Source organism: Dipodomys ordii, unplaced genomic scaffold (genome assembly GCF_000151885.1).
Source record: "Dipodomys ordii isolate 6190 unplaced genomic scaffold, Dord_2.0 Scaffold17, whole genome shotgun sequence".
Lineage (NCBI taxonomy): Eukaryota > Metazoa > Chordata > Mammalia > Rodentia > Heteromyidae > Dipodomys > Dipodomys ordii.
The window spans coordinates 11212812-11240557 of NW_012267233.1; the positions used below are offsets into that span (position 1 = coordinate 11212812).

Sequence of the window (27746 nt, forward strand, 5' to 3'; positions counted from 1 at the left end):
GGAGACTTACAGATACTTTTTCTGGGATCTAAAACAGGACATCATAAATGCTGGTAGTAGATTCCTCCATTTATCTTTGTATCTTCAGCATTGATGGGGATGGGATGGGTGTCAGCAGGTTTTACATTCTTGAATGATTAACATGCCCACAATCAGCGTGAAACACAAGTCTGACCCATTGTAAGAGAGACACAAAATGAAGGCGGAAATGTCAGGGTTTTCCCTCCTTTTAGTTATATTGTGGGCCCAAATGCTTTTTAGAAACAGCTTCTAAGCACCAGATACAATTTCTTGGGCCAAGTCTCTACCCAAGGCTTCCTTGGCTCTCTCTCCTGGGCAGCATTGGCTGCTTGCATCCGCTGCTATGATGCTCCACCTTAGAAAGCACACTGCTATTGTCCCACAGCCAGGGTTTTCCAGCTGCCATGTGAGCATGATGGAGAGACTCAAAAACAGCCTATGATGTATTGCAGAAGCATTTATACTTTTCCCTAGCACATGACCAATAATTAATCCCTAATAAATCAGGGATTGAATAAATAGATAACGAATTCCTGAGTAGCATATCCAATATTAAAATTGCAGAATGACACACTGAGAATATTGGCTAGACTACTTCCATTTCTACAGAGAATCCTGGATTATGTTTATAGCATGTACCTTGTGCTTGGGCATGGAAATGTAATGCCCTTAATTGATGTTCTCATTGGTTCCTGTAACTTAACTGGCAGAGCACAGATATTGACAACTGAAAAGAAACTCTTGTATAGTGGATACTCTAAAGAAAAAATGGAATTCTACTTTGAATACTTTTTTTTTTTTTAACTCAGAGTCTCAGTATGCAGTGACCCAAACTAGCCTTATTCTTGCAGTCATGCTGCCCCTGGCTCCCAAGTGCTGGAATCACACCTGGCTGCTTTTTGTTTGTTTGTTTGTTTTATTGGTAATACTAGGGGTTGAATTCAAGATGGATACTCTACCACTTGAGCCCTGCACCTAGCTCTTTTTGCTCTGGTTACTTTCGATTAAGTTCTCACTATTTGCTCAGGCTGGCCTGAACTAGCTGGCCCACCAAAGGTGGACTGACAGGCAGCTCTCACTATGTACAGCTTTTTCTATTGCTATAGGTCTTGGGAACTATTTTGCCTGCACTGGTATAGAACTGCAATCCTGATCTCAGCCTGCAGATACTTTTCATTCCTTTCCTCTTTCTCCTTTCCCCTTTCCTTTCCCTTTCTTTTTCTTTCCTTCCCTTTCCTTTTCTTTCCTTTCTGTTTTTAAATGGAGTCTTACTGTTTCCCAGGCTGGTCTCAAACTTAAGCAATCTTCTTGCCTCAGCCTCTCAAGTGGCTGAGATGATAGGTGTATGTCGCTGTAGCCAACTGCTTTTAAATACTCTTATTTTATACAATATACACACTGGCATCACTTACTAGCAATTGCAGATTTTACAAATGTCATTTATTTTCATGTGGGAAAAGTAAGGAAGACTAATGTAGTAGCGGATGCTCATTCCATGGAAAGTAAATGCTAGAAAAATGAATGTAAGAAACCAATTGTTGTTGTTGTTGTTTGGAACATACCTGCAAAGCAATGCATTGAGTTCAACCCTCTGTACCACCAAAAACAAAAAAATGGGAAGAAAAGAACAATAGAAAAGGAAAGGAGGGAAGGGGAGGAAGAAAATGTGTTTGTAAACCATGAGATTTCTTAAGGTAATTCTGAGCATGATTCTTAACTTTGAACCTCAATTTCATATAGCAACCAATAGTGAAATTATTAATGATTTGAGAGGATTAATTGACATTATATATGCAAACTATTTTACTATATATACATTTTTACTTTTTACATCAACTTTATTCTCAGGGCAACCTGTGAGTGTTAACAAACCCTCAAATTGCCAACTCTTGTAGGAATCATATTCCTTCTTACAGGTACCAAAATCTCATATTCAGCAATGAGTTCTGAGTTGCAAAAGAGGATTTACTGTTTGCACCTGTCTGTAATTTATTACATAATTTTAAGTGCTCTTTGGGTTTTGTTTTGCTTTGTTTTATTGTTGCTGGTACCACAGTTTGAGCCATGCCTCTAGCCTGGCTTTTTGGAGATGGAGTCTCTCAGATCTTTCTGCCTGGACTGGTTTTGAACATGATCCTCTAGATAGTAGTCTCCTGAGTCACTAGGATTACAGATGTGAACTCCAGCCCAGCTAGAGCTTCATATTCTGAAGGAAGTTATAGTAGGAGAAAGAATCCCATGAAAAAGTTTCACTTAGTTCAGTATCAAGTAGTTGGTCAGTATAAAATTCATTAACAATGGATGACAATGATTTAACTAATAAAAGTTTTAAACTTTTAAATGGCAAAAATAAACAAGACTAGAAGACAAATTGGGAAACGTAATGTATGATGTAAGTTGTAAAAATAAATCTGAGGAAAGATAAACACTCTTAACAGGAATTTGGGCAAGAAGTACTAACAAGCAGTTTGCAAAAGGAATACAAATGTCTAAAAACATTAAAAGGTATTTAACCTTGCTAGTAACCAAAGATATGAAGACTAGCAAAGAAGAAAATGTTGGCAAGGCCTACTTTGGGAAAAAAAATGTATATAAACTCATATATCATAGGAGAAAATAAGAAGTAGTACTTTCTTTTGCTTTCCTCCCTCCCTTCCTCCCATCCTTCCTTTCTCCCTCTCGCTCTCCCTCCCTCCCTCCCTCCCTCCCTCCCTTCCTTCCTTCCTTCCTTCCTTCCTTCCTTCCTTCCTTCCTTCCTTTTTTTTTTCTTTTTCTGGGCTTGACATGTGATTTGCACTTGCTGGACTGGCACTCTACTTCTTGAACTACTCCTCCAGTGAAGCTTTTTGCTGGTTATTTTGGAGATGGGAGATGAAATCTAAGAGACCTTTTTCCCTAGGCTGGCTTCAAACCATGATCTCTAGATGCTAGTTCAATAGCTAGAACTAAAGATTGAGCTCCACTGGTTCTTTTTAAACATCAGTTGATGACACACATTGTTTAAAATATGTGTTGTGGGACTTGAACTCTGAGCCTGGGTGCTGTCCCTCAGCTCTTCAGCTCAAGGCTAGTACTCCACCACTTGAGCCACAGTGCCACTTCCAGCTTTTTCTGTTTATGTGGTGCTGAGGAATCGAACCTAGGGCCTCATGCATGCAAGGCAAGTTTTCTACCACTGAGCTAAATTCCCAGCATGATCATTTTTTTAAATTGACAAACACACTTTTAGAAATTATTATAAAAGAGAAAAGTAGTACAACTACACAGAGATGTACATGCGATATCATCTATAGTAGTTTTAAAATATAGCTAGAGATGATGGAAGTTTCTCATCAGAGGCATTAGGCAGAGCAGCTACAGGTAAAAAATAATGACACAGCATTTATAAAGCCATTTAACCATTGAAAGTGATTATGCAATTTCTTCATGCCATCATCCTCCAAAGGCTTTATTGCCCTCTGTGTGACAAATATCACATGCTGGTGAGCAGTGAAATGCCTGCTGGCATTCCTGCTCTGTATCCCTCTACATACAACATATTTACATGAGAAAAAAAACCAGATCTGAATAGAGCACATAGAGTTTCATTCAATTTGTATGAAGTTTATGCTATAAACTAGAAATGTTTATTAAAATTACAGATTATACACCTATGTATTTTTCCTAATGAGATGTCTGGAGGGTTGTTTATGAAAATATTTACTGTGGTTTTTCTTGTTTGTGAGAACTTGGGAAGGACTTTAACATTCAACTTCATCATTTATCTCATTCATTTTAAAGTGCTTTTGTATTCCTCTGAAAGAAAATTAAAGATCAAAGTGATGGTAACTTGGTAAAATCTCAAATGTAGCACCCAGTGTGTATCGTTTTGTATGATGCTATGATTGCCTAACTGAAAGTTTAAATTAACATAGCATTATCCTTTCTTAGAATAATCTAATCTAATTTAATTATAGGTTGGAGCCAAACCAAGTACCATAATGTCTGCTACCAAAACTGTGTTACCCAGTGAATCTAGCTTAGGTCTGCAAGCATATGGCCGACAGGTAAGCATATGAGGGAACAACTTTAACTACCTCTCTAGAGCGATGCACTTCCTGAACAACACTAGAAGTGTGCTTATTTGAAAGCAGCGCTAAACTTACAATAGAGGGATTGTAAGAGGATGTCCTTGAGCCTTTATTGGGCATTAAAATTTCAACTGACTGTGGATAATATAATCAAGAAAATTAACTCTTTGAAATACCAGAAAATTTAAGTTGTAGACATTGAAATGACAATTATATTGAAAAGGATCACTAAGCTATAATAGAACAAGATAGACTAAATAGATTTTGTATTCTTATGTTAAGGGATGACAGAAGAGTATCAGAAGAGTATCAAAGGCTTAGTCTCAGTTCCTTTTTATTTTTTATTTTTTGCTTGAACTCAGGGCTTGGGCACTGTCCCTGAGCCTCTTTTGTTCAAGGCTAGCACTCTACCACTTGAGCCACAGCACCACTTTGCACTTTTTCTGTGTATATGGTACTGAGGAATCAAACCCAGGACTTCATGCATGCTAGGCAAACACTCTACCTCTAAACCACATTCTCAATCCAAGTCTCAATTTCCTAATTCTTTGAAGTGGTCATAAAATTGCCTGATACATAACCATCAACTAGGTCATTTACAATTTTTATGTTTACATTTCTGTTAGCATACATTATCAATGCAAGGAGGGTGTTCTTTGTGATAATTCCATGGATAAATATATTTTGATTGACTCTATAGCCTTTCTTAATACTCATTCTCAAACAGTATTTGGTAGGTTTTATTTCAATAAATACATATATACACATAAACAAGTATACATTGTACACATGTATATGTATATATCCATATTCATATATGTGCATTTATACACACATAATATGTCTATGTGTGTCTACACATCTATATGTAGGCACATATAAATACATATGTGCTTGTATATATTTATACATGTGTGTGAGTGTGTGTGCTGTGTGAGCCTGCTTACTTACCTGACAAAAAAGGAAAAAGGGAAATGATGACGATAAAGGCGATGATGTCAACGATGATGATGATGATGATGAGCATATTGAGAATAATCAAGACTTAGATAGTTCAAGAGTTTTGAAGAAAACTGAAATACTTGGGCATTTGATAAACAGAATAATTATTATACTATTTATCATTATAATTTTGTACTTAAAATACACATAGTCTAGCAATTTGTAAAATAACCATATACTACCATTTACAAATGTACCTCCCTGCTATTATACGAATTTGTTTCAGGTAGATTTTGCACATTAATAAAACTGGCTGAGAAGTTCAAGTGAGAGCTTCTGCTCAGCAAATATAAGGCCCTGATATCACCACACATACACACAAAGAATTCTAATTAATCCTGCACATTAAGAATTCTAATTGCTGGGTACTGGTGGCTCACACCTGTAATCCTAGCTACTAAGGAGGCTGAGACCTGAGAACTGCGGTCTGAAGCCAGCCCAGGCAGGAAAGTCTGTGAAACTGTTGTCTATGATAAAGTGCTCAGATAAAAAAGCTGGAAGTGGCTCAAGTGGTAGAGCACTAGCCTTGAGCAAAAGTAAATCAGGAACAGAGCTCAGGCCCTGAGTTCAAGCCCCAGGACTGGCGCTAAAGGAAGAGAGAGACAGAGACAGAGACAGACAGAAAGGGAGGGAGGGAGGGAGAAAGGGAGAAAGGGAAGAAGGAAGAAAGAAAAGGAAGGAAGGAAGGAAGGAAGGAAGGAAGGAAGGAAGGAAGGGAGGGAGGGAGGGAGGGAGGGAGGGAGGGAGGTAAAGAATTCAAATTAACATGATTAATTATAATTCATCCAAATGCAAAATTATCTTCCCTTAAAAAGACTTTAATCTTTCATAAGAACCTACATTCATAAATAAGTTTATGTAAAGCTGACTGAATAACCATCAAGACATCTGCAAAGCTTTGTGAGGACGAGTCGCTGAGGATGATGGGTGCTGCCATCCTCCCAGCTCAATGTCTCGTCAGGGTTGAGGCCAAGGATATAGGAAAGGTGCCTTCACTTCATCACATTCTTATGAAAGTGGGTAAGGGAGATTGAGGATGATTTGTAGTACCCAGTTAGAGGTAAATTCAGTTTTTGAAAATCCATACTAGTACAGTTTGTGTTAGGTGCATTTTTTTCCCTTTCTTTTTCTCTGGATTTAGGGCCTCTCCTTGCCAGGAGGCTCTGTACCATTGAGCCATGTCCCCACCTTTTGTTGTGCATTGGTTATTCTTGAGAGAAGACCTTGCTTCCTACCTGGGCATGATCTGCCTATTTTAGGCTTCTCTACTAAAATAATAGTTGGGGAGGGTTGAGAAAGAGATCCTGAGAACTTTTCTGCCCAAGCTGCCCACAAACTATGATCCTCACACATCTTAGCCTCCCACGTAACTAGGATTAACAACATCCAGCTTAATGCACTTTTCTTTAATATGTCATATGTTAATTTTAAACAAAGGGACTGATAATAAGTGGTTTTACCTTCAGTTTATTTCTTGAGGGAAAAGATTCCAGAATTAACATAAGAAATTCTTCTCCTAGCCAACCTGGTGCTACTCAAAGTACATAGAAGCATTGGAACAGGAAAGAATTCTTCTTAAAATCCAAGAGGATCTGGAAAGGAAGATGTTCACAGGTAACTTTTGCTCTTTGTATGTGCAAGCACAATTGTTTTGTTATCTTCCATCACAGATTAATTTTATGAATTTTCTCATGATTATCTTCCTGATTTTCTAATTTATCTTTGTGCAGGTACAACATCTCTCACAAATTTTTTGAAGTCTACTGGTTCACCTATGACTTTGAAGAAGAATGTGTCTCTCCATTCCTTCCAGAGTGAGTTTCCAGTGAGAGTCCATTTTCATTTCTATCTTTCTTATTCCTCTAACTTTCTTTCTTCTGTCAAGGACAAGCTAAGATATGTAACTGGCATCTCCTCTCTTTTCTAGAGTAACCATATGTTACTGTGATCACATCCACTTCTGATCCCCAAGGTAAGTCCTAGGCTGAGATTTGTTCAGCCCTCTGCACACATATCCTTCTACACATTCACACATCTGCACACATACCACATGTACAAGTACCCCTTCACACACACACACACACACACACACAGAGCAAATCAATGGGCAGAAACAGCTCGCTTTCCTTCTGAGAGGTAAGCCCTCTGGACAAACAATCCCTTCCCAGAGGAATCATTGTTTGCTTCTATTCACTTATTAGCAATTATTTTCTCTCACAAAGAACAAGCCAGAACTAAACTCCCACACAGATATTCATGCACTTCTAGAGTTTTGGTTGTATATTAATCTTCAAGTTTAACAAGGCCTTTCTAGTGGTGCGATGTACTGTGCGAAGCCCATTGGCAGGTACTTGAAGAAAGCCATAGAAGGTCCTTCTTAACTCCTGTATTGCAGATTAGTTTTGGATGTCTCAGAACATGTGGTTTTCTGCTTTGGGGAGGTAGACCTCAATGTTCTCAGTCTATTCATTTGTTTTTTCCTCTCCTCTACTTTAGTCTAGACACTAGATTCTAGGCATCTCCTAGTTCCCCCACCCTCTTTCTTAGACCTTATAATGACCCCAACATTTAGGATAGTGCTTTTTTGATGCCATGAAAACTATTTTATTTGTCATCATTGTTTACATTTTGTATACATGTTTATGTTTCACCCATGTGTTTTTCTTTTACAGGAATTCTTTCACTGACACAAGAAGCTCAAGTGGTTGATTTTTATGGCCTGTATTACTCTAGAATAAAATGATTGCCATGAGCTTTTAGTGTAATGTGATATTATGCCCCTCAGTAATATTTCTTGAACATTTACTGTATCTGAGTAGTAGGTAAGTTCAGCAGGTGATGATGAGATGTGAATATTCTTAATGATAAATTGATCCAAAACATAAAGGGAACAGCCTTCCAAACCAAGGCCCCTCTGGGAAAGAACTATATTGAAGCAGTGGTTCTCACACTTCTGTGTCCAGTGGACTTACCTGCGACATTGGCTGGCCTCCTTCCTTACTCCGCTCCCAGAAGATCTCATGCAAGTGTTCTACACATCTTTCTTTGACACACACTGTTAGGTTAGGAAGGAAGTACTTGTAAATTGCAGGAGAATTTGTCGAAAAAAAAAAGAGAACCTTCCCATACTTGTTCCTGGAGGGAATGGAGAATGTGGAAATTACTTTAGCAGGGGCATCCATGGACCTCATAACACCAAAGACACCCAACTTTACCAGACTAAAGTCAATGAACCTCCAGTCTTATAACATCCCGTGTCTTCAAGCTGCAACTGCCATTCCAAATAGGAGTTTGACGTTTTATGTTTTGTTTTGAGAAGGGTTCTTGTGAGGTAGCTCAGGCTGGCTTAGAATTCATAATCATCCATTCTTTGCCTCTGAAATACTGGGATTACTGGTGTGCACCATCAGGCCAGGCAGGAGTTAGACATTTTAAGTGGAGAAAGTATCAGAAGACATACTTGAGAGATCATCTTCCTTGTAAATCCACGGCTTTGGAATACCTTTTAAAGTCATTGGAATGGCATATTCCCCATGCTTCCCATAGACCCCATGAGGTTCCTGACTGCTTTCGATTCATTTCCTTGTCTTCCATCTTTCTTCATTTTGTCTTTCGTTTTTCATTTGTCTTCTATTCTTGTTTCACCACCTCTGGTTTGGAGCATTTTATGTGCTTGTATTTTTCCTCCTATCAGTGCAGCAGTGATACTTCTTTTTAAAGGTATTGCTTTCCCCAGAGTTTTCAGTGTACATTCCAAGTCATAGACATTCACTTAAAAAGAGCGTGATCGCTGCTGCCAGGCAGCACATGTACTCCATACCCACGTGCTGCCAGTTGCTTTGCAGTCACACTGCCACCATTCATCTCTCCTACCCAGCCATAGTTACCAAACGCACCAGGGCTGTTATTATTCTGAGCAAACCAGTATCTGTTAACCAAGAAGAAAAAAACAAACATATACATATTTCTTCTCAAATTCTCTTCAGCTTCATAAATCTGAGTTTCTAACATAATTTTTCTTCTCTCTGAAGACCTTCTTTGAACATTTCTTACTAGACAGTATACTTGAATTCCTCCCATTTTTGTTTGGATTAGAAAGTTCTTATTTTTCCTTTCCTTTTGAAGGATAACTTCAAGATGCAGAACTTGAGGTTAGCAGGTGGTTGTTTTTGTTTGTTCAGTGCTGAAACTATTCATTCCACTCTCTCCCTGGCTATGTGTTTCTTTCTTTTTTGGGGGGGGGGTTCCGGTCGTGGGGCCTGAACTCTGGGCCTGGGCGCTGTCCCTCAGCTCTTCAGCTCAAGGCTAGCACTCTACCAGTTGAGCCACAGCGCCACTTCCGGCTTTTTTCTTTTTGCTTATGTGGTGCTGAGGAATCGAACCCAGGGTCTCAGGCATGCAAGGCAGGCGCTCTACCACTGAGCCACCTTCCCAGCCCGGCTATGTGTTTCTGAAGATAAGCTAAATGTTATTTTTCCAGTAAGCTTCATAATTTCTTCTGAGCTTCTTTTAATATTTTTTTTGTCTTTGATTTTCTTGCATTGGAATGTAGATTTTTGCACACTTATCCTGTTTGGTGGTGTTTTCATTTTTGGATCTATGTTTGAGGCCATTAATTTGGGAAAATTTTGTCATTATAACTGTCATTCTTCTTTCTCTTCTACTATTTCTATTACACAGATTGACACCTTTTGTTTTTGTCTCACAGGTCATGGATATTCTTCTCTTTTTCATTCATTTTCCTTTTGGCATCTAGGTTTTGACCATTTCCACTGATCTCTTTTCAAGCTCACTAGTTATGACTGCATCAGTTTCTAGGCTGCTGAGCTCATCAAAGATGCTCTTATTTCTATTTTAGTAGTTTTTTTAAAAAAACACTACTCATATATTCTTGAATATTGACTGATTTTAAAGATTAAAGCCTTGACATATTAATCAGTTGTTTTAAATTTCTCACCTGATAATGTCAACATCTCTGCATATCTGAGTCTGCTTCTCATGCTTACTATATTTCTTCAGACTGTGTTTTGCCTTTTCACTTGACTTGTGATTTCTTTCTTATTAAAAAAATACATAATGTATCAGGTGAAGGAAACTGATAGTCCCTTAGTGTGAGGTTTTGTGTTTACCTGATACTGCGTTGACTGTGGTGGTCGAGCCCAAATTTTTCTCTATATCCTTATGTCTTCTCTGCTGTTTGCTTGAAGCTCTTAAAGCTAATCTCCATTCAGATTTGATGGTTAGGAAATGTTTCTTAGTTGCATGACTAGTTCTTTTTTTAAATTGTTATACAGAGGTGTTATAGGTATGTAAGTCAGGTAAAGAGTACATTTCTTTTTGGACAATGTCACCCCTTCCCTTGCTCTCCCCCAGGTTTCCCCCACACACAAGTTGTATAGTTAATTTTCAATATAGTGTCCAGTGAGTACCACTGCTACATTTGTTTTTCCTTAGTCCCTCCATTTCTGTACCACCCCGTCCATGAGTAGTTCTGGGTGTTGTAGTGAGCCTCAGCTGGGCGGGTTGCTTGAGCTTTGGTGCAACCCTCCTTTGTTAGCCAGTGGGATCATCCCCTTTGAGGGCAGGCCTTGTTAAGAAAAACTGAGAACTCAGAGTATATTTTTAAATGGTTATTTTACTCCTCCCTCTACTAAGCAGGAGAGGCTTTTTCTCTCGTCGCCATGGAAAAACATGATAGAATTCATACAGTTTCTATCAAGGAAATGTGGGGGCTCCCCTAAGACTGGTCCCTCAGAAGTGTTCATTCTCAAACCAGCCTTCATTCAGCCTGGAGCAATTCATTATTTGTAGTTTTGTGTTCCTATGACATTGGCAATAGATGCTGGTGTGATTCTGTTTCTGCTGTCTCTCTCTCTCTAGTTCTTTTGGATTCAAGAAGAATTGTTAGTTTGGTCCAGCTTTTTCTTTTTTTTTGTTTTTTTTTTGTCAGTTGTGGGGCTTGAACTCTGGGTCTGGGCGCTGTCCTCAGCTCTTAAGCTCAAGGCTAGCGCTCTACCTCTTGAGCCACAGCGCCACTTCTGGCTTTTTCTGTTTATGAGGTGCTGAGGAATCGAACCCAGGGCCTCATGCATGCTAGACAAGCGCTCTACCACTGAGCCACCTTCCCAGCCCTGGTCCAGCTTTTTCTTGTTGTGAGAATGTTCATGATGACTTTACATGTTAGAGTGTGGCCTGACATCTGTATTTAAAAGTCCTGAGTAGTCAGTTTTGTTCTTAAAATTTAAGGAAGGCTAATTTATTAATTGAAGGGTTTTATTTTGAAACATATTAAGTTGATGGTAATTGTTACATGATTAATATTTATATATTCATTACTGGTTTACCCTCAAAGCTTCTTAAGGCACAAACTCATCTCCATTTCTTGCTGCTAGAGGAAATTTTCTTACATTAGTGTCTTTTGATTGCAGCTCTACTGGTTTGTATATATATTTTTTTGGTTCTTCTCCTCTACTTCCCTATGATTGAATGATTATTCCAGACCCTTATTATCTTGGATCTAGGCCTACTATACATCTCTTCTCTGGTCCGGCCGCTCTCCAACTGTCTTCAGAATGATCCTTCTAAGGTTCACAGATGATGTTTCCATCTAAATGTTTATTCAGACAATTGGTAAGCCTGTTATTGTGTGTGTGTGTGAGAGAGAGAGAGACGTGAGAGAGAGAGAGAGAGAGAGAGAGGGAGAGAGGAAGAGAGAGAGAGAGAGGAGAGAGAGATCTTTATTAAATGTGACATACATGTAAGGCACTCCAGTCTTGTCATATGAACATTTGGAGCATTCTTGCTCCTCTGGGATATTCACTTACCCCAGGGTGCCAAAGGGTGACTGGCATTATTACTCTTCCTTTCTTCTACCCTGTACTCTGCTCATCGTGCCATAGCAGCATTAGCTACACAGATTGTATTTTATGTACATGTTCAGCTGGGTGTCAGTGACTCACGCATGTAATTCTATCTACTCAGGACGCTGAGATCTGAGGATCACTGAAGAGTCCATAAGACTATCATCTCCAATTAACCACTCCAAAAGTAGAAGTGGCTTAAGTGGTAAAGCAGTAGCCTTGAGTACAAAGAGGCTCAAGGACAGCACCCAGGCCTTGAGTTCAAGCCCCACAACTGACAAACAAAAAAAACAAAAATGAAATTCATATTTCATTAAATATTTGTTGAAAAATTAGGGAGTTATCTCCACTATATAATACCTAGAAGATAAAATTCGCTGCCTGCCTAAAAAAAACTTTCAATATAATGGCATTCACAACAATCTACCACTAGTAATTCTTAGAATTATATAGATGATGTGGCAATTTTATGTGAAGTACAAATCTGTGTTCTAGCCACATGATCTTTTGTACTTCTAAAAGTCCACCTGTAGGTGGTCTCCAGAGAAGAAATGAATGCTTATTAAATCACAGTAACTCACTTTGGGCCGAGGTTTCTGAAGCCCGGTGTGATGAGCATTTTTAGTGTGATAATTCTTCGCCATGCAGGGCTGTCCTGGGTGGGGTGATGGTGTCCCTGGGCCTCCACACACTTATGTGGTAGCACCGCCTCACTCGTAGCAACTCAAGTTTCTTTAAATGTTTGTCAAATCATCCTTGTTGAGACCCAGTGCTTTAGACTTGGACATTTTTACTTTCATTTTTGGAAATTTCTGGTTACAGTAGGAGCTATGAACAATAGTTTCATAACATCTTAAAGTTTTGTACCTGTTCCTCCAAAATCATATCTTCTAACCAGTGATAACTCATTGGATATAGTAAATACCTGTCTATCTGAATCATTCCTTCTCTCCTCATAATCACCAGAAGCGGAGTGCCTGAAGGAGTTGCTCAGCCAATGTTTTCTGGATTAATAAAACTTAAATTCTTTGCTTAGTGTAGCATATATTTCAGTGTCCTTAACATTGACCTGGATATGTATAAAATAAATTCTAATCATGTTCAATTTTTTTCATTTGATGTGGATCTTGGTTTATTAAGTCTCTTAAAGAGAATAAAGCTCACTTCTAAAAGAGTCATAGCTTTTTAAAAGTCACACAAATTCACACTGTGTCCACTTATACACTTCAACACATGGGAAAGTTGAGCTCATTTAATTATTGCTTGAGGTAAATAGATTTTGAAATAAAATTGTAAAGTAACCTCAAAGTAATTTGGCCAATTGGGTCAGATTAAGTCTTATGTAGAAGTAAATTTGGTACTAAAATACAACTAGTTTATATTTTTTAAAAAATGTATCTTTTTATTTGCCATATAATTGAAAAATACACAAAACTTATGAGTTTTACATTCTTATCACATACTCTTTAACATTATGTGAAATTTCTGCTTCAAAAATACATCAATTGGTATGTATGTTTCAGCAGAAATTGTTTCCAGGTCTGTATCTGTTGCTGCCATTCTGACTTGGGGCCATGGATTTAATCTCTTTGAAACTCAGTTTACTTATGTTGTAGAGAACTCAGGTTAATATTCCTAGAACAAATTCTATGAATTTATGACAGTGAAACTGTTGAATGTTTCACCGCCCACTGGTCGAGCTGCCGGAGGGGCGGGGCATGCCGCCGAAGGGGCGGAGCGTACGGCTGGAGGGGGTGGGGCGTCGAGCCCCAGGTGGTAAATCTATCACGATAGCTTGGCAGCTTGGCGGAGCAGCATGAGCGGGTTCCTCCTGTTGGAGTGGGGGAGGGGTGCAGCCTATAGATAGGCTGCATGTTCTGAGGGGGGGGGGTAGAGAGAGAGAGGGGAGAGGGAAAGAGAGAGAGACAGGGGAGGGGGGGAGAGAGACAGCAGGGAAAGCCTGCTGGAGTAGAGCAGGCCTGTGAGGGCAGGGCAAGCCTCCCCAGGGGTCATCGGGGCCTCCTCCGGAGAGGCCCGTGGAGAGTCGCCCACCGGGGCAGGGCAGGGCAGGGCAGGCCGGTGGAGGGTGGAGAGGCCTGCAGAGGAGGAGGAGGGGAAGGAAGGAACCGCCCTCGGAGCTTTGGAGGTTTGCAGACCGGCTAACAGGTCGGGGCTGCCCATGGAGGCTTGGTGGTGGAGGCTGCCCTGGGTTCTGGGAATGCAGCCCAGGACAAGGCAGTCCCAGGACCCCTTCTGGTGTCAATAGTGTAAATAAAATGCTTTCGTCACCTTTAGCCTCGCCTCTATGGATTGTCTCGCTCTTTAGAGGTCATCATTCCGGCGAGGCCGGTTCAGATAACCTTAGAAGACCCTACCTGTAGTGACCCCAGAACAGTCTTCATTCTGGTCAAGAAGGAAAACCTCCCCGCCCATGTGCGCGTGTGGCGGGCGTGGAGGATGCTCTTCTCACGGTCCTGGGGGCACTCTGGAGACTCGCTCCTGGGCACACGTTTCGGGGCTGCAGTCTAGGCCTCAATAAAGTCTCATTCAAGCGTTTGGTTTCCAAGACAGAGAGAGACATGGTTGAGCTAGTGATAGAGAATACAGACACGGGCTGAAGAGTCCAGAGGGGCTGAGAGCAGAGACTGCAGAGACTGCCGCGTGCTTGTATTGCTATTGGGCTTGCTCGAACCATAACTGAGGCCAAGGAATGCTTTACAAGCTCAATGCGGGAGGCCAGTCCAAGGAGAGCATTCTGCGGGTCCACGAAACGTTAATCAGAGCTGGGCGCTGGTGGCTCCCGCCTGTAATCCTAGCCACTCAGGAGGCTGAGATCTGAGGATAGCGGTTCAAAACCAGTCTTGGCAGGAAAGTCCATGAGACTCTTATCTCCAATTAAGCACTCAGAAATGTGGTTCAAATGGTATAGCGCTCACCTTGAGCTGAAGAGCTGAGGGACAGTACACAGGCCCAGAGTTCAAGCTCCATGACCAACTGAAAGAAAAAAGAAAAGAAGAAAAAAGGAAGGAAGGAAGAAAGAAAAGAAGGAAGGGAGGGAAGGAGGGAGAGAGGGAGGGAGGGAGGGAGGGAGGGAGGAAAAGAAGGAAGGACAAAAGAAAAAGAAGGAAGGAAAAAAGGAAGGAAAGGAAAGAAAACTATGATAGCGAGATAAGTGTATTTTTTCATACAATTTATTTTTAAAATCTGATAGCTCAAAAGAACACATTTCAAAGAGTGTGCTTTTAATGGAAGTGGATTTTTTTTGTCCATTAAGACTATTATGGGCAAAGCCCTTTCATGCCATATGTGTTTGAAATTCTCATCCTGCCAGAAATATAATTTTTTTCAAATCGAGAGAATTATCTCTTCTTAGAAAAATATTCTTGTACCCAGAAAAGCAATCATCTCATAGCTAAAATGTGAACTGAGACAAATGACAGGCCAAACAAGGAACAAACACATTGTCACACAGGAAGAATGTGCTTGCGTGCAAGAGCTTATGCATTACTGCTGTTGAGACAAATAATTTGATTTATCAACAAAATGTAACATACTGTGTAAAATCTTTTGTAAATGTGGGGTGTGTGCGTATTTGGAGGATGGCTCTTCTGGGTAAGACTTCGTTATTATATTTCAACGCAAAGAGAATGACTTTTAATTCAGATACAATTCAGTAAAGACCACGGTGTAATCATTATAGCCATCAGCAAACTGACTCATGCGCAGGTGGTCCAACAGTTTCAAAAGCTGTTTCTGAGTTCTTGTTTGTACCCACCATTTTAAGATTACATCAGAATTAAAGCATGCAGGACTTGAACTGACTTCAAAGACTAAACTTAGACCTCTTACTAGTTGAGCTTTTTTCTTTTATTGGTTCATGTTTTCCATTTGGCTTCCATATCCTGTTCTAGCTTGATGCCCCTTCTAGAATTTCATTTACAGACCTTACAGCTTTGGTTGGTGAAACACACTAATTAATACTGTTGTGGAGGCTGAGGATTTTAGCAATCTCATGCCTCCTGCTGGGAAAAAATAGCTGCGGTTTTTTAAACCATGTCTAGCACCATATCAAACAGGGCAAAATGCATCTTACACGGAACTCTCAATGCACTCAATCAAAACATATTTAATCAAAATGCATTTAGGGAGAACTGTTGACACTCTTATCTGTTGCCAATACTATTAATCACTAAGCTCAGAACTTTCAGTGCGACAGAAATATGAGATCTATTTTTTTCAAGTAAAATAATAAAGTAAAAACAGGCCATTTTATGAATTCTAAAAGTCCCCAAATAATTCTGAAAACAACAGCATTCTAGTTGGAAAGCATGTAGTTTGACATGCCGTAGATCTCTAATGACAATATTAAGTCATACTAATTTAAGGAACAGACTCCAGTTCCATAGGTTTTTGTTCTGCCTGGGAACCCTTATGGGAACAATCAAAAAGCTCAGATTTGTCACTTGATATGTGAAGAAGCTGTGACGAACTTCTTAATAAATCTAAGTTAGTGGTATGAAATACCACATTTTGGCTGAAATTTAAAAAGCCTAAAATTACTACTGTTAATTTGCCTGCCCAACCTTTAGCAGATCTTTGAGTGCTATATATCTCATGCTAAGATCAGCTTACCTGCATGCCATTTTGTACTGCCATCAGTAGATGTCAATTTAGGATGTTTTGAGCAGCATGTAGGACCCAAACTTTTAGTAAGTGTAAAACTTTGAAGGAATGAATAGGTGATTTTTATAATCCCTGTCATTTGTAGATCATGAGGTTATGATTCCATTTCCAGGCTCTTGGCTTTCTCTAACACTACTCTAATGGTAAAGAGGAAAAGACAAACCCCTCTTGAAGCGCAAAATTCATTGAACCTGGAACATAAGCCTTTTGTTATGTTCACATAACATAGCTCACTTGGCTATGTCAGTTGGCCGTCTACAAACCGAAGAAGATGGGAAGGATGCTTTGTGAATCCATGCTGTAGATTTAGCAACCTACACTGCCAAGTTCCGAGCTCTGTTTGCCAGAATCTCTTACTGTCCAACTCCTGGAGTATTTGAAAGGTTTATGTGTCCCTTGAGATCTTCTTATGAATATGATTCCCACATACTTCCAAGAACCTGGGGATCCATAATTAGCTAGTGAAAAGATAATTTATACTACATTTACCTTGAACGCTGATTGGCAGCTGTTAATATAACCCTTGTATTTTGTGCAAGCAAACACAAAAGAATGACCAGTTGGTTCCAAAACAATTTTTAAAAGTATGAGAGCAAAACCTGCATGTGGCTCATGGGAGGCTATTTTCCTCATAATTTTAAAATACCTTTTCCAAGATGTCATGTACTGATTTTTCTAACATTTAATTGAAAGTTTATTTTTTAAAAAATACTTTTCTCTGACTTCTCCTTTTTTTTTTTTTTTTTGTCAGTCATGGGCCTGAACTCTGGGCCTGGGGCTGTCCGAGATTTTTTGTGCTCAAGGCTAGTGCTCCACCACTTGCGCCACTTCCGGGTTTTGAGTGGTTAATTGGAGATAAGAGTCTTATGGGGACTTCTCTGCTCAGGCTGGCTTCAAACCGTGATACTCAGATCTCAGTCTCCTGAGTAGCTAGGATTACCGGCTTGAGCCACCAGCGCCTGTCCTCTGACTTTTACTAAAACACCACAATTTTCAGGTGCTTCGTGTCACTGATAGTAATATTCCTATTATACTAAAGATGGTGGGGAGAAAGGCCTCACATGAGGTAGTGTATGTTCACATTTTCCCTTCCTTTCTTTCTTCCTTCCTTCCTTCCTTCCTTCCTTCCTTCCTTCCTTCCTTCCTTCCTTCCTTTCTTCTCCTCCTCCTCCTTCCTCCTCCTCCTCCTCCTTCTTTTTTGGTGGTACCTAGACTTCAACTTAGAATCTCAGTCTTGCTTGGCTCGTGTTCTACCACTTGAACTGTGGCTCTAGCCCTGCTTTTTTGCTGGTTATTTTGGGGGATGGAGTCTTGAAGACTTTTCTATCCAAGGCTGAGATCCTGAGATCCTCTGGATGGATCTAAAGCCTCCTGAGCTGCAAGGATTACAGGCATGTGCCATGAGTAGTAGGCTCTTTCTCTACTTCTTATGCAAAGTGAATGACAAAACCGTGGTCACAACTAATGACATCTCGATCTTACTAACATGATGATAATACTGGTGATGCTGTTCAGATTTACTAAGTGATTTTTATATACCCTATTGTTCTATGAATATATAATGCCAGCAAAAGTTAGTATTTTGAATGTGATATAACTGGATCATAAGTCCATGCTTATAATGCTTCTGCTTATATCATAAAAACATGGTGCCTTCCACCCTTAATTCCCTCTGATTCCCAAAGACCAGCTCAGATTGTTGCTGCAGTATCAGAGAAAATTAAAATCTAATTCTTATATTGAGCAAATTGTTTTTCTCAGTTGATATTTATATTAGCATTGCCTATTTTTTGTAGGCAATAGAGTGGATAATCTCTTTAGAAGTTTGTTTTTTGGGGGCTGGGAAGGTGGCTCAGTGGTAGAGCGCTTGCCTTGCATGCATGAGGCCCTGGGTTCGATTCCTCAGCACTACATAAGCAAAAAAAAAGCCAGAAGTGGCACTGTGGCTCAAATGGTGGAGCACTAGCCTTGAGCCAAAGAGCTGAAGGACAGCGCCTAGGCCCAGAGTTCAGGCCCCACGACTGGACCCAAAAAAAAAAAAAGAAGTTTGTTTTTTTCCTAAGATAGTACTTCGACTAAAGATACATTTACTTTGAATACATGGTTTTTTTCTTGGTTAAGATGCTATTTGATAATATGATATTTATGGGTGTAGTTTAGTATTGCTGGTCAAATAAGAATTAATCAGTCTCTAATTCTCAAAGTATATGGTGAGAAAGTCAACCTTTTAAATGCAGAAGTTATTTTCTGAATAATCACTAAAATTTACTGTAATGGCATGGTTAAGTAAATATGTATGGGTTTGTGTGAGATCTTACCTCCAAAATAACTAGTGAAAGACTGAGTGCTGGTGTCTTATGCTTATAAGCCTAGCTACTCTGGTGGCTGAGACCTGAGGCTCACAGTTCAAAGCCAACCTGGCTGGAAAGTCCTTGAGAGTCTTATCTCCAATTAACAATAAAGAAGCCAATGTAAGCAAGAACTCCTGAGTTCAAGCTCAAGGATATACACACAAGCTCAGGCATACACACACAACACAGTGAAAACGTCGGCAGAAGGGGTGACTCAAGTGGCAGAGCACCAGCTTAGCCAGTGTGGAGGCCTGAGTTCACACCTAGTATTGGAGGAAAAAAGAAGTTAGGTATGAAAAAGAGCCAAAAGAAGAATTCATCTGGATTGAAGAGAATTAGAGACATGGTAACTAAATATATGTGCAACCTGAATTGGATCCTAGACTTCAAATAAACATTACAACAGCAGTTATGGGAAAGAGGAGATTCTTCAAAAAATTTAAACTGGAAATACCACATGATCTTGGAATTTAGGAGGGGGGGAGGTCAGCATATTGATGAAATATGTATGCACTCATGTTCATTGCAGCATTATAATAGCCAAGCTGCAGGATCAGCTTAATTCCAATGATGGATGGATGGATGAAGAAAATGTGGTATATATGTATATATACATACATTGAATAGAACACTATTCAGCCTTTAAAAAGAATGCTATCCTGTCATTTGCAACAGCACAGATAAATTTGGAGGACATTATACTAAACAAAAATAAGCTGGGCACATCATGTGATCTCCCATAGAATCTAAAAAATAGCTTTCAGAAACAGGGTATAATGGTGGTATCTGCAGAGCTGAGGAGGGGGAGAGATGTAAGTCCATAGGTACAAAGTTTTATTTTGAGAGGAGGAATAAGTTCTTTTTTTATTGTGAAAATACCATACAGAAGGGTTACAATTACATGGGCAAAATAATGAGAACATTTCTTATCAAGCATTGTTGGAGAGGAGTTCTATACAGCATAGTGACTATCAGTAATAATGCATTGGACACTTGAAAATTGCTAACACAACATATCCTAAAAGTTCTCCTCACACACAAAAAAGTGGTATGTAAGGTAATAGCTATGTTAATTAGTTTTATCTAGTTACCTCACAATGTAGACATATTTCAAAGCATCACGTTACCCCACCCCACCCCCCTTTTTTTTTTGTCAGTTGTGGGGCTTGAACTCCAGGCCTGGCTGCTGTCCCTGTGCTCTTCAGCTCAAGGCGAGTGCTCTACTGCTTGAGCTACAATGCCACTTCCAGTTTTCTAGTGGTTTATTGGAAATAAGAGTCTCACAGACTTTCTTGCCTGGGCTGGCTTTGAACTGTGATCCTCAGATCTCAGCCTCCTGAGTAGCTAGGATTACAGGCGTGAGCTACCGGCACCCAGCCACATTACCCCTTTCATATGTATAATTTTTATGTTTTATGTATCTGTTAAAAATGAACTTTTGCTGGACACTGGCAGCTTATGCCTGTAATCATAGCTAGTCAGGAGGCTGAGATCTGAAGATCGTGATTGAAAGCCAACCGGGGCAAGAAAGTCTGTGAGACTCTATTTCCAATTAACCACCAGAAAACTGGAAGTGGTGTTTTTACTCAAATGGGAGAGTGCTAGCCTTGAGCTGAAGAGCTGAGGGATAGCCCCGAGGCCCAAAGTTCAAGCGCCATGACCAACAAAATAAAAAGAATTTGATTTTTGTGTGTGTGCTGGTCTTGGGGCTTGAACTCAGGGCTTAGGCACTGTCCCTGAGCTTCATTTGCTTGAGTCTAGCACTCTACCACCTGAGTCACAGCTTCACTTATGGCTTTTCTGTGTGTGATTAATTAGAGTCTCCTGGATGTTTCTTGCCTGGGCTGGCTTGAACTGTGATCCTCAGATCTCAGCCTCCTGAGTAGCTAGGATTATAGGCGTGAGCCATTGGCACTCAGCTTGAATTTGATTTTAAGTGATCACATTGTACACTATAGAGACATATAACTTAAATTCATCAGTTCAGCATGGGTAAAGCTGGGAGGGAGGTAAAAATAACTTTATTAAGAAAATCAGTCAAATCTGAGTGCAATCTGTGGATTTGGTGAGTGTTTGTCACTGTGAATTTACTAAGTCTGGTTTATCCTACCTGCAACTTACTTTCAAATGGTTCAAACACTCTGTGTGTGTGTGTGTGTGTGTGTGATATAAACCCTTTGAGAGGCAGAGCAATTAAGCAAATATGGCAAAATGTTAACTATTAATATGTCACCAATAAGAGGATAGTTCGTAGTTGTTTGGGCCACTCCTGTGATTTTTCTGTAAGCTTCAAAGTTAAAATTTAAAAAGTTAAAAAACCCTCAGAAAACTGAGGGCTAAATTTAGACATTTTAAGGCAAACCAATGTGGAGAGACTTGGCTGGCACTAGCTCTGCACCACAGGAAATACTAAGGAAGTTCTCAGGGCTGAACAGAAACGATCCCAGATGGGAGCCTGCAATGCAGGAAGAAGAAGAGAGCAGGAAATGGCAAAAGTCCTAAACTACACTCTCTCACTGGTAATTCAATATGGAGGATTAAGCACATGTGTGTAGCTACTCTGCTTCCCAACTCTTAAAAATTACTGTAAAGGCTAAAGTTATAAACCCACAAAAATAAACAGAGGGCATCAGTTGACCAGAGAAACTGGGACAAATTTCTGAAGATTGAAAATGAGTGATGGTGCCAGTACTGAATGGGGAGCAGCGAGCAAATCTCAGTGAACTGACGCGAGGTGGCTGGTAGAACGGAGGAAACGACACAGCTCCCAAGCTCAGAAATTCCAGAGCCTGCAGCAAAAGCAAAAATATGAGGCTAGAAATAGCGGAGTTCCTGCAGAGTCTGTAGGCAGAATATTCAATACAGACACCTCTCTGCACATCAGAGATGCCATGCTAGCTCCAAAGAAAAGCAAAGACAGGGAGACATTGACAGAGACAGGGGCAGAGAGACAGAGGCACAAGAGCTCACAGTTCAGTCCTCTATGCTGGGGCAGTAACCCTACGTCTTGTTTTTCCCAATCCTCCTTTCTTCTTTTCCTTTACTCTGTCAACAGCACTTAGGCTGCGTTCTAGGAACTGGGAACTTCAAGTGTCAGCCACTGACCAGCCAGCTGGGATTCCCTGAGGTTCTAGCTGTTCTCAGGCCAGCCCAGGAGGACAGCTGCTTTCACCCCAACTCAACTGAAGCCTAAGAACTAGTCCACTGGTTTGGGAAGTGTCCTCTGGAGTTCCTTGAGATGACTTAGTCATTCGGAATAACAGAGAATTATCAAAGGTCAAGGAGAGGTGCCATCCCCATTGAGAAATACTTACGTTTTATTTTATTTTATTATTGCCACTTAAAGGGCTTTTAAATTTTATTTATTTATTGGTCAGTTGTAGGGCTTGAACTTAGAGCCCGAGAGTTGTCTTTGAGCTCTTTTGCTCGGGGCTAGCTTTATTAGTTACTGGGGTTAGGGAGCTATGTTTTGTACATCTTTATCTTTTCCTGGCACAGATACAGGGAAATAGAAACTATTCAGTAAATATATTCTGATTTACAGTGAGAGGATTTTAGGGGGACAGAGGGAGTCGGTATTGAGGTTTGAATTCAGGTCCTCTAGATGGCTAGGTAATGGCATTACCAGGTGAGTCACTCTACTTGTCCCTTTCTATGTTAATTGCTTCTCAGATAGGCTCTCATTTTATGCCCGGGGGGTCCTGGACTTCAATCCTCCTATTTATGCTTCCTTTTGATGTTAGAATGATGGGCATATGCCAGTGTACCCAACTATTGTGTTTTCACGGTAGCTTGAGATACAAGAGCACCTCACAGTGCTCATCCATTAGTTGAGATGGAGTCTCATAAATTTTTATGTCTAAGCTGGCCTCAATTTGAGATCCCCTGATCTCTACCTCCCAAGTAGCTAGGATTATAGATTGAGTCACCATGAACCAGCTGGTTTAGCTTATTCTTGAAAATGAAGTTTAAAATATCACACATGGAAAGGCTCATCCTTCATGTGCTGTAATCTAGTGCAGAGAAGGCTAAAGGCAAATGTGGAAAGGATGGTGGACCAAGGGGCTAGATCTACTCATTTTTCTGGTTCCAGTGGGTGACATGGTCCTTCCTGTAAGGTTCTCTTGGGGTCCCAAGGTTTGTTTTTGTTTTGTTTTATTTTGTTTTTGATCAGTCATGGGCTTGAACTCTGGACCTAGGCACTGTCTCTGAGCTCTTTTGGTATTACTTTGAGCTACAGCTCCACTTCTGATTTTTTGGTGGCTAATTGGAGATGAGTCTCACGGTCTTTCCTTCCTGTCCAGGCTGGCTTTGAACTATGATTCTCAGATCTCTGCCTCTTGAGTAGCTAAGATTATAGGTGTGAGCCACCAGGCCAAGAGGCCCCAAGTTTTAAATGTGGCACACAGGCTTTAAACAGCTGTGTCTTCCTGGCGGCCACTCCCCACTACTCTACAGAGCATTTGGAAGCTGAAGATACCTTCATTTATTCCATCTAATTCATTCACTGTGTCCATATATTAAAATAAACACACTTCAAAGTAGGATACTGAGTAACTACCCAGAGACCCATTGTTTTTGCAATCTAAGAGCCATTATCAAGTGTCTTAGATAATTTATATCTTTTGGCTTTATTGTATCCTCTTGGGAACTAAAGTATAGGATTTCCTCCCCTATCTCCTAGTTGTTTATTCTCATCTAGGAAACTTTGATTCATTTGCTCTCTGCATATTCTTAATGCAGCTGAGGTTTAACATGATTCTTTCATTTAACTTCACAAAGCTTCATTCTCCTAAGAGCCGGTATCAGGCCAGGACATCTCTGTGATTGAAATCAGCCTGGTTCTGGGAAAACTGTTTCAATTACTACTGGCTCTGAAATGCCTGAAGGATCACCAGCCCTCCTCAGTATTAGTCTGAGGACATAACCTCTTAGCGCATGTAAGCAGGATCGAGGAGGAGAAAGCATTCTCCTAAAATAAATGGAAGCAGGAACTAGTTGGGCAGTGTCCCTTGGGGCTCCTGGAGCAGACCCTTTCTGTCACTGCGGACAGCAGAGCGGATGGTAAGTAGATGCTTGAAGAAGCACCAGGGGTCACGATGAGGTGTCCTTTGGGGGTAGACTTGTACTTCCAGAGGGGATCTCCACAACCCCTCATATTGCTCTAGATTCTAATACCAAAGCGTTTTTTTCTCTACTACAGCCCTAGGTTATCTAAAAATTAGGAATCTTTGCTCATCTCATGGGATGATTGAGGAAGCAAAATGAAAACATACATGACAACCTGTTGCACACTTCTAGGCACTACGTATGGTTTACAAAGTAGTAATGCAGCCACTTGGTCCCTGGAGAGGTTAGAAAACATTGCCTGGTCCACACTCAAGCTCCAGTGTCCATCCATCGGCCCCTAGAACACAATATTCCACCTGAAGTGGTGAAGGTATTGATGGCGTCTTCGGCGTGTAAAAGTACACAAACGTTTAGAGTTCCCTTAGGACAGCCGCTGGACAATTCTTTTTTGTTGTCGGTCGTGGGGCTTGAACTCTGGGCCTGGGCACTGTCTCTGAGCTCTTCAGCTCAAGGCAAGCGCTCTACCATTTGAACCACAGTTGGAGATAAGAGTCTGACGGACTTTTGTGCCTGGGATGGCTTTGAACTGTGATCCTCAGATTTTAGCCTCCTGAGCCACTGGTGCCTGACTGGACAATTCTTAAAATACAACTCTATTTGAAGACTTGGGGCATCTTCACAGCTTCTTTAAAGGTTAGAGCTAGAAATGCAGCTAACCCAGAAAGGCAGGGCCTCCCCACTTCCTCTTGGCCTTCGACTTACAATATACTGTGGTGATCAATATAGTTTAGTTCCCATGCCACCTTACTATCCTCACTTTCTTTTCACGTTTTCATTATTCCTATTATTCATTTTATGTCTCAACATTCATATACAGATATTCCTAAAACAGGTATCTTATTTTTAAAAAAATTCTGTGCCAGTCAGGATGTACCAAGTAGAACTGCATTAGTTAGTTTTCTTCCACTGTCACAAAATACCCAAGGAAATCAAGTTTTAAAAGAGAAGATTTACTTTTTTATTGCGACTCAGTCTGTAGTCACTTGGCCCTCTTGCTGGTGGGCCTTGGCGAGGCGGTGTATATTGGTGGGCATCCTTCCTCAGCTGCTGTTCCCAGCCAGCACAAGCTACTTGGGAAGACTTTGCTCATTGCTCGATCGATCACACAGAGGACATGGTGAGTCACAGGCTTATAAAGCTTCTACTTAGAAGATACCTTTGTCACTTCTACTCATATTGCATCAAGGTAAGTCAGATGACTCTTTTCAACTTTGGGAGGAGCCATAAGGGCTGGGAGTAGAACTCAGTGGTAGAACATTTGCCTACCAGTGTGACTTCCTAGGTTTAATCCTCACCACTGAAGAAAAGTACTTTTGAGGAGACAAAGGGAGACATGCAGGGGAGTAAGTTCTGCTGTGTTACTGAAAGGAGAATCAGAGTGTTTGTGACACTGTGCTGATCTCTATACACATCTTCAGGGGGAATGCAGAATAGCAATCCTTCAAAAAGGTCTATTTATTAATACCTGAATTATACTATGTTATGTGACAAAGACTAATTCCTTGTAGAATTACAGTTGTTCATCAAGTGATGTTAAAATAGCAAGCATATCCAGGTAGGCCCTATGTAACCACAAGCATGGAGGTTGAAGGAGGAAGGTGAGAGGAGGAGTAGGTTGGGAGCTGGCTTTGAAGGCAGGGAGGTGGCTGCTGCTGCTATGATTGGATCTGCTTTGTTCCCAGCACTCATGCACTTTGGAAGCTTCTAGAGAGGCTACGTAAGGAATGGTGGGGCTTTTCAGAGGTAGAGTCTAATAAAAAGTCATGGGCCAAGGAATGGCTCTCAGAAAAAATTAATATAGTTCCCAGGGAGTCTAATTAGTTCTTGTAAAGGAGTAGTTAGAAAGAGATAAATATGTTTCTGCACAGCCAAGGACATAGCCAATAAGCTAAAAAGAAAGCCTACACAATGGGAGATTTTTTTTTGACAGCTACACATCAGACAAGGGCATAATATCCAGAATATCCAGAGAACTTAAAAAATTAAAAAAGTAAAAAAAAATCAACAACCGACTAGTGCATATCCTACTAAGGTGTGATCAGGATCATCATGGTATCACAGCACCACTAACGAGAGTCTTTACAGAAGAAGGAGTACAAATGGCCAATAGACACATCTCTGGCATCAAGGAAATCAAAACAACATCTCAATTCCTGTTCGAATGGCCATTATCAAGAAAACAGATGTGGCTCAGAAGGACCCCTAATATACACTGCTTGTAGGAATGTAAACTTGTTCAACCACTCTGGAAGGCAGTATGGAGGTTCATCAAAAAATTAAACATAGAAGTACCCTGTGATCCAGCATTTATCCTAGGCATTTATCCTAAAGATTATAAACCAGGCTACAGTAAAGCCACCAGCACAAACATGTTCATTGCAGCACTATTCACCACAGTCAGGGTATGGAATCAGCTTAGATGTCCCTCAATGGAAAAATGGGCCAAGAAAATGTGGCATTTGTGCACAATGGAATTTTACTTATCCATTAGAAAAATGGTACATCCACATCATACCATTTGTAAAGAAATGGAAAGACATTAAAAAAAATTGTTAAGTGAAGTAAGTCAGGCCAGAGACATAGGATGAATATTTTCTCTTATATGTGGAAACTAGACTTAGCTTATAAACATATAAGTAAATATTTGAATGATACATAATTGTATACAAATGTATTAATTGAAATATGAACTCTAGGGAGAGCTCAAATAGCATAGTTCCTTAGAAAGGCAAAGTCAAAGTTCAGCAAAATAAACACCACAAAGTGGGTGGTATGGAGTCAAGGGAAAAGGAGTAAATGAGTGAGAAGGAGAAGAAAGTGAGAATTCAGTGAAGAATTCAATGTATATCCTACAAAATTAAGAAGAGTGAGGGGAGGGGGGGTAGAGGAGGAATGGGTGAGAATGTTGAAAGGGGTGACATTGATCAAGATGCATTACTCATGAACTGCTTTGTTAAATGGCAATTCCTTTGTACAGCTACTTAAAGATAACAAAAATAAATCTTTAATTAAAAGAAAACAGTAACTAGACCCCTGGGTCCCACTCTAGCCATTGGATCATCAACTGATTGGCTTCATCTGTGCTCCCACTATACATTTTCTGTTGACACAACCAAGGGGACCTCATCAAAGCTGAACTAATGCTTGTGCTGTGTCCTTTTTTACCCCTCAGATCTCAGCCTCCTGAATAATTAAGATTACAAGTGTGAACCACCAGTGCCTCCCCCCTCCTCTGAAAAACATTAATCTATATTGCTGATTCTTGATGTGCTCTTGCTAGGCACCAAACAGTAAATTAATTACATACTTTACAGGAATACAAAAATAATCAAATTCTATCACCAATCTGCTCAAAATTCCCTCTGCACTTGTGGCAGGATGGAGTAGCAGACAAATATGTTGTTCATTACAAGGTAGTGGAGGGCGAAAACAACTTGCCCCTTGTATTCTGGTTTACTCCTTTAGATAAGTTGATGTTAGGGAAATGAACCCTAAGATATGTATTCAAATGATTGTTTCTAACACATTTATAAGATTATTTCTTTGTTGCTTTGTATGTCCCTTCCCCATGGTATAACCCCTGCTTTCACTGTATTTGAGGTTGGTATAATTTGTGGAGGGGAAGGGAA

The 27746-nt window shown here is 40.3% G+C and overlaps 1 protein-coding gene across 1 annotated transcript in view; it reads left to right on the forward strand.

Moving 5' to 3' along the window:
• Positions 1-7808, forward strand: part of Rgs22 (regulator of G-protein signaling 22) — a 99287-nt gene extending 91479 nt beyond the window's left edge. Inside the window, exons 24-28 of the mRNA XM_013012450.1 lie at positions 3978-4067; positions 6614-6707; positions 6824-6907; positions 7021-7065; positions 7766-7808. Of these exons, the coding sequence (XP_012867904.1) occupies positions 3978-4067; positions 6614-6707; positions 6824-6907; positions 7021-7025 (273 nt within the window). The 3' untranslated portion in view covers positions 7026-7065; positions 7766-7808. The remainder of the gene's footprint in view (positions 1-3977; positions 4068-6613; positions 6708-6823; positions 6908-7020; positions 7066-7765) is intronic.
• Positions 7809-27746: the final 19938 nt, after the last annotated feature.